Consider the following 7,825-nt stretch of genomic DNA (forward strand, 5'->3'; position numbering starts at 1 on the left):
TGCTGAAGTCTCCATGTCGTTCTGCACATGTGTCAATGTCAGTGCTGAAGTTTCTGTGTCGTTCTGCATGTGTGTCGATGTCACTGCTGCAGTTTCCGTGTCGTTCTGCACGTGTGTAGATGTCACTGCTGAAGTTTCCGTGTCGGACCGCACTTGTGTTGATGTCAGTGCTGACGTTTTGTGTCGTTTTGCATGTGTGTCGATGTCAGTGCTGAAGTTTCCGTGTTGTTCTGCACGTGTGTCGATGTCAGTGCTGAAGTTTCCGTGTCGGACCGCACGTGTGTCGATGTCAGTGCTGAAGTTTCCGTGTTGTTCTGCACGTGTGTCGATGTCAGTGCTGAAGTTTCCGTGTCGGACCGCACGTGTGTTGATGTCAGTGCTGAAGTTTCCGTGTCATTTTGCATGTGTGTCGATGTCAGTGCTGAAGTTTCCGTGTCGTTTTGCATGTGTGTCGATTTCAGTGCTGAAGTTTCCGTGTCGTTCTGCACGTGTGTCGATGTCAGTGCTGAAGTTTCTGTGTCGGTCCGTACGTGTGTCGATGTCAGTGCTGAAGTTTTGGTGTCGTTCTGCATGTGTGTCGATGTCAGTGCTGAAGTTTCCGTGTTGTTCTGCACGTGTGTCGAAGTCAGTGCTGAAGTTTTCGTGTCGTTCTGCACGTGTTTGTCCATGTCAGTGCTGACGTTTCCGTGTCGTTCCACGCGTGTGTCCATGTCAGTGCTGAAGTGTATGTGTCGTTCTGCACGTGTGTCGATGTCAGGGCTGAACTTTCTGTGCCATTCTGCATGTGTGTCCATGTCAGTGCTGAAGTTTCCATGTCGTTCCGCACATGTGTCCGTGTCAGTGCTGAATTTTGTGTGTCGTTCCGCACGTGTGTCGATGTCAGTGCTGAAGTTTCTGTGTCGTTCTGCACGTGTGCCGATGTCAGTGCTGAAGTTTGTGTGCCGTTCTGCACCTGTGTCCATGTCATTGCTGAAGTTTCCGTGTCGCTCTGTTCGTGTGTAGATGCCGCTGCTGAAGTTTCTGTGTCATTCTGCACGTGTGTCAATGACAGTGCTGAAGGTTCTGTGTCGTCCTGCACGTGTGTCGATGACAGTGCTGAAGTTTCCGTGTCGTTTTGCACATGTATCGATGTCAGTGCTGATGTTTCTGTGTTGTTCTGCATGTGTGTAGATGTCAGTGCTGAAGTTTCCATGCGGTTCTGCACATGTGTAGATGTCAGTGCTGAAGTTTCCGTGCGGTTCTGCATGTGTGTCGATGTCAGTGCTGGAGTTTCTGTGCCGTTCCACACGTGTATCAATGACAGTGCTGAAGTTTCCGTGTCATTCTGCACATGTGTGTCAATGTCAGTGCTGAGGTTTCCGTGTCGTTGTGCATACTGTGTAGATGTCAGTGCTGAGGTTTCCGTGTCGTTCTGCACGTGTGTAGATATCAGTGCTGAAGTTTCCGTGTCGTTCTGCATGAGTGCCAATTTAACTGCCATCAGAGCCTGTGAGCAATGCATTGAGCAGCTTCATCTCAAAAATTATAACTAATGAATGTTCATTGCTCTCCCTCTGAGACAAGACTTTTCTTGTATAATTCCTAGAGAAGCCCTATATAATCCTTTCAGGACTGCATTACTCTTAAACTTACCGTTTGCCTTTCTAGTTTGTTCTTATGGTGATGATGATCCTCTTTCCCTGCATTCACAATTTGTTTTCAAGGTCATGTGTTAAGTTTACTTTGTTTGTGTTAATAATTATGATTTAAGTCTTCATTCAAGAAGAGCTCTACTTTGCATTCGTGATCGTGAGGGTTATTTTTTGAGTGATCGTGAGGGTTATTTTTTGCTTGTCTGCCCCATCCCCACTTTTCCCATCGGCCCATTATTTCCATTAAGCGAGATTTCCGCTGGAATGCAACTATGGGGTTATAGGACAACTGCTTGTATTGTTGTGGAATTTGCTGCTGATCACGTAGAGATCTCTTACGGAAAATATCTGCCAATGACTCATGCTCTGAGAGTAGGTGGCTCATATTTACACAGAGTCTTGCGACAGGTGATCTGTTATTTGATGTTCTCATGGATGTGGTGTAGGTAGCAAGATAAAGGTCTAACCCCCCGGTGACTGGAGCAGGACTGCAAACTCAGATTTCAAGTAAAGCAGGACAAGTCTGTGCAAAACGATTTATTTGGCCTGGACGACAGCATGAAGTGCTGCTGCCCACTCCTGCTGTTAATTTCATGTCTCCTCCAGGGCGGATTGTCAGTGAACAGGCTGCACCATTTGGCTGCTGTAGAAATCAATTGGACTTATTCCGGAAACAAGGGAGAAAGGTACATCTCCACAACTAAACAGCATTCAATTATTGATTCTGGGGACTTTGTTTAAGCCTGTTCCTTACCAGTCAATCTTTGTTGAAACGTTTATTATGACTTTTCCAAACTTAACCCATCGGCCAGTGATTTTGATTTTCCCCCACATATCGTTAAATTGTTTCAGTCATTACATTTGTGGTGCTCATTCATTGTTTGCCTTTTTAAGGCTAAATTAATATTTCTGAATGGCATGTTTTCAGTTCTGCTGAAATGGACACCTATGACAAGATTGTTTACAAGGAGTACCATGACGCTGACTTTACCAGAGAAAAGCCTGGCCCAGACTGGAGAGGTAACTTATTAAAATGTGATCAAATATGCTGAAAAATCAAGCGATGCTCCCTGAGTTAAAATTTGTTATTGCTATTTCCTACAATTGATTTTATATTTAGATTTTGATTACAATTTGCTTTTGCAATCTCTCATTTTACTTGTTGCAGGGTTGATGGGTCCCACTCTACGAGCAGAAGTAGGAGATATTTTACAGATCCATTTCAAGAACAAGGCTCCTTATCCTTTCAACATTCGTCCACAGGGAATAATGAATGGACAATCAGCTGTTGGTAAGATTGGATTTGACCCTTGAGCAATATGTTCCAAGTGGATAATTCAATGGGGGGTGGGTATCTTGTGTTGCAATGGTAATGTTCGTTCCTTACAGCCTGGAGACCTAGGTTTAAGTTCAATCTGCTATAGAGGTATGTAGTAACATGCATGATCAAGTTAATTAGATGTATCTCGAGTTCTATGGTAGAGCCCCTGACACTAATTACAATAACTGGAATTCAGTCAGTATTTTTTGGAGAATGAGTATTGGAGTATTTTTAATTAAGATCTTAACATTTTACAAATCTTCATCTATTTTTCAAAAAGTTGGATTCAGTAGACTTTGCTTACATAGTTCACTGTGAGGAACTTGGGTATCAAATGTATATTTTTAAAATTAGAGTCAATTCTCATTCCTGATGGTGGGCTTATGCCTAAAATGTCGACTCTCCTGCTCCTCGGTTGCTGCCTGACACGCTGTGCTTTTCCAGCACCACACTTTTTGACTCTGATCTCCAGCATCTGCAGCCCTCACTTTCACCCAGTGTCAAATTCTTCCCAAGCTCCAAAATTGCTGAAGCTATATGCTGGGATCATTCATTAAAAAAAACTGAATTTGACGTTGATTTTTTTTGTGGGCATTGACATCTTTGGAACCTGAAACCAAACGTAAGTTGGTAGAGTTGCAGTCCAGAAAACCATAAGATATGGGAAGAGATGAAGTCCATTTGGCCCATTAAATCTGCTCTATCATTCAGTGGCTGATGTGATAATCCTCAACTCCACTTTCCTGCCTTTTCCCATCCCCATAACCCTCAATTCCCTGACTGATTAATGGCTAAGGAATTCAACAAATTCAGTAACTTCTGAGGCAAGTTTTCCTGATCTCTTCCTAACTGGGTGACCCCTTTATTCTGAGATTATGCTCTCTGGTCCTAGATTCCTTGATAAAATGAAACAGCCATTCTGCATCCATCCTGTCAAGTCCCCTAAGAATCTTGAATGTTTCAATAATATAATCTCATTCTCCTAAATTTCAGGCCCAACCCACGCCACTTCATAAGATGATTTCTTCATATCTGGAATCAGCCCAGTGAACTTTCTCTAGACTGCCTCCAATGCTAGTAAACCTTTTCTTTGCTAAAGGGATCAGAACAGTTCTCAGTATTCAAGATGTGGTCTAAATAGTGTCTTGTATAGTGTTTGTCCTACTGTTATACTCCCATTTCTTTGAAGTAAAGGCCAACATTTCTCATGCCTTCTCTACTACCTGTTGAACTTGGATCCTTCAAATGGTTATACCTTTTCATTTCTTCCATCCCTTTCTTTCTGCCAACATCCCTTACCTAACACCCCAGTGAGTTTCTGATCTTTGACATGGTATTAATTAGTGATACTGAATAGAAGGAAGGCCTACAGAGGAAATTACACAATAATGATTTGGTTTACTTACTAGCTTCACTATTTTTCAGGTGAGGAATCAAAGGCAGTAAGGTATCTTATGCATCAAAACTATCAAGATAAAAGAAGGGCAATTGTGGGAAAACAACATAAAAATACTAAGATTTTAAAATTATAAAACCATGTTTAGATATAAATTCATTTCTGTTTTGTTTCATTATAATCTGGAGTGTTGTGCCAGCTTTTGTGCTCAATTAAAATATTAAAACTATTGGAATCTTGCAATTCAACAATATGTTTGAGCATTGACAATTTATAAGGCTAAACCTACAGAAGTCCATAAATAGGCATTTGTTGAACCATGAACCTGTAAACACTGCTGGCAGGATTGTGCAATTTACATAGAAGTGCCTTATTTCTATATAAACACATGGACACTAACACGCACACACAAAAAAAACTTTGATTCCTGGCCCATTTGCAGAAACAAGTAGCAGTCAATTCTGTCAAACAGAATAGTTTTCAAATGTACTGATCTGCATTTTTTACAATACAGTATTCTTAATTTCAGAAATGGCAATTAAAGTGAAATTTTGGGATTTTATTTTGAAAATCTCGGCTATCATCAGGTGAATATTGGCAACATTCTGGGCCACTAAATACACTTAACTTGGATCCATGCTGAGATGTGCTTTGGTTGGTGGCTTTGATAGAAGGTGTTACTGGATTTAACACTTTAGCCAATTGTCTTTACGGTGTAAAGATGTTACTATTAGAGGAGGAAAACATCAGGACATTTTGTTTGTATTACTTCCATGAGTTTTAGTCCTGTCAGCCAATGATTTTGGTAACATCCCACTCCACCCATCCCCCCCATCTTAACCAATGGTATCAATATTTTATTGGGCTATTTGTGTTTCTTTTGAGAAACAAAAATGCCTGTAACAGGAGATTGCTGCGGGCAGATTGTAGAAACATTCCTAATTATTAATTAATATTCTACTCATTTCTCACCATAATTTTGGTGGAATCAATAAGAATCTGCTTAACTGGATATACCTCCTGAATTTGCATTGCCATTCCACCATGGTTGCAGCAGACGATCCAGAAACGACTGCAGGAATTCTATAGCGTATACTTTGTAAATGTTCAGATCAATCACAAGGCACTAGCTATTCAGTGGGTTTTTTTATTCCCATATCATATTTTCATTTAGAGCACAATATTTTCTTAATATCTTTTAATTTCACGATTAATTCACATAAGTATTCTAGGCTTTAGTGAAATTCCAATGTATGTTGCACAGTAAGATTGCAGCCCCTGAATACAACACAGTTAATACTCGTTTGGAAATTTGGTCCAGACATGTCTGATCAAGTAACTTAATCTGATTTTGTTAATCCAAGTTTAAAAGCAATTGGTTCATAATGAAGCTGACTGGCAAAGACTACTTTTAGTAAAGGGGTGAACAAGCAAATTCCATTCAAAGGACACAAGGTCACATCAATCTTCCTCCCTCCATCATTGTGATCTTAACTGCCACTTTTAGACATGGGTTTGAATCCATTGCATAGTAAGTATTACTGATCAATTTATGATCTTAACAATATTATTCACGTAGTTATACACATTTAATAATAAAATTCATTAAATACAAATGACGGTTGTTTTTCCAATGCTAAATTGACCACTGATTAATCAACTCCAATCATCCAAACCAACTTCAGTTGCTCCTTGTGATCTGCTCTCGCAAATAAGATTCAAGTGGGGATGTTCACTGATGGTTATATATGGATCTGTTTTGTTTGCTGTTCCTCGGATAATGAAGTATTCTGTGTCTGCTTTCAGCAAGACCTGGACAAAACTTAGGCTTGGGCTGGTAAGTGAAAAGTAACATTAATGCCATGCAAATGCCAGGAATCAACCATTTGCAACAAGAGAAAACTTTAACTGCCTTCATTGACATACAGCAGCATTAGCATCTCAGAATCCTTCACAATCAGCACTTAAGGTGTTACCATTGACCAGAAGTTTAACAGGACCAACCAAATAAACATTATGGCTCCAAGAGTAGTTTGAGTTTGCTTGTTCTGCAAGGAACTCATCTCCTTACTCCTCAGATCCATTCTATCATGTACAATGCACAAATCAGGAGTGTATGGAAGAAGTTTCCACTTGCCTAGATGAATGCAATTCTAAAAATAGCTGAAAAGGTCAAGTAAAATCCAGTAGAAATAAATCTGTTATTTTCACTGCATCCAACATCTTAAATATTAACTCCTTGAGGCATCAGTGTACTGTGCCCACCATTTGTCAAGTTATATGATAGCAAGGTTTCTTCCACAACATCTCCCAAATGGGCAAATTCTACAACCTAGAAAAACATCATTCCCCAATCTACAGGCTATTTTCTACTTCACACTCTGCCTGATTAGAAAATTTATTGTAACACTTTCATCATCACTGGATCAGAATCTTGAAACTTCCTCTGTAACAACATTGTAGATGTGTCTACGCTAAATGGACTGCAGTAGTTCAAGATAGAGGCTTCCTCTACCATGTCAATAGTAATTGGGAATGGGTAATAAATGTAGTTTTTGTTCATGAAGCCCATATCCAATGGATGGATGGAAAGAAAACACTCCATTATTCTCCCTGGTCATATTATGCTGAGCTATTGCAAGTCCATTATCTGCTTTAGGAAAATATCTAGTGCCTTCACTTATGTCACCCTCCGGTCAAGGAAAATTTGTCTTGCATGGATCTTCAGGCACGTTATTTAGGATCTTTCTGAGACTGCGTGCCATTTTAGGGAATATAATTTTGAAGAATACTACGGATTTTTCTCTAGCATCATAGTCAATATTTATCCCTCAATCAACATCACAGTAAACAATTTATCTGGTCATCATTACATTGCAATTTGTGGGATTTTGCTATGCACCAATTAATTACCACCTTTCCTACATCACACTTAAATGCTTAACTTGCTGTAAAGTGCTTTGAGATGTCCAGCATGTCGATCTAGATCCATGACACTTAATGAGACTGGAAACAGGGCACCTCTTCAGTTGGAATTTACTGACCACTCGGTCTTACAGCTCCTTCCACACACCACTCCTATCTGTTTCCCTTTAAATTTACCCACTCAAATATTTCATCAATTAACCGCAATTATAGAGTCATAGAGATGTACAGCATGGAAACAGACCCTTCTGTCCAACCCGTCCATGCCGACCAGATATCCCAACCCAATCTAGTCCCACCTGCCAGCACCCGGCCCATATCCCTCCAAATCCTTCCTATTCATATATCCATCCAAATGCCTCTTAAATGTTGCAATTGTACCAGCCTCCATCACTTCCTCTGGCAGCTTATTCCATACACGTACCACCCTCTGTGAGAAAAAGTTGCCCCTTAGGTCTCTTTTACATCTTTGCCCTCTCACCCTAAACCTATGCCCTCTAGTTCTGGACTCCCCGTCCCCAGGGAAAAGACTTTGCCTATTTACCCTATCCA

General features: G+C 40.4%; 1 protein-coding gene across 1 annotated transcript in view; it reads left to right on the forward strand.

The window, feature by feature from the left end:
* The first annotated feature begins 2,055 nt into the window (after positions 1 to 2,055).
* The window catches only part of f5 (coagulation factor V), a 118,003-nt gene continuing 112,233 nt past the window's right edge, over positions 2,056 to 7,825 (forward strand). The window contains exons 1-3 of the mRNA XM_043700875.1: positions 2,056 to 2,317; positions 2,560 to 2,651; positions 2,800 to 2,922. Coding sequence (XP_043556810.1) covers positions 2,190 to 2,317; positions 2,560 to 2,651; positions 2,800 to 2,922 — 343 coding nt within the window. The 5' untranslated portion in view covers positions 2,056 to 2,189. The remainder of the gene's footprint in view (positions 2,318 to 2,559; positions 2,652 to 2,799; positions 2,923 to 7,825) is intronic.

The sequence above is a fragment of the Chiloscyllium plagiosum genome, chromosome 12 (genome assembly GCF_004010195.1).
Source record: "Chiloscyllium plagiosum isolate BGI_BamShark_2017 chromosome 12, ASM401019v2, whole genome shotgun sequence".
NCBI lineage: Eukaryota > Metazoa > Chordata > Chondrichthyes > Orectolobiformes > Hemiscylliidae > Chiloscyllium > Chiloscyllium plagiosum.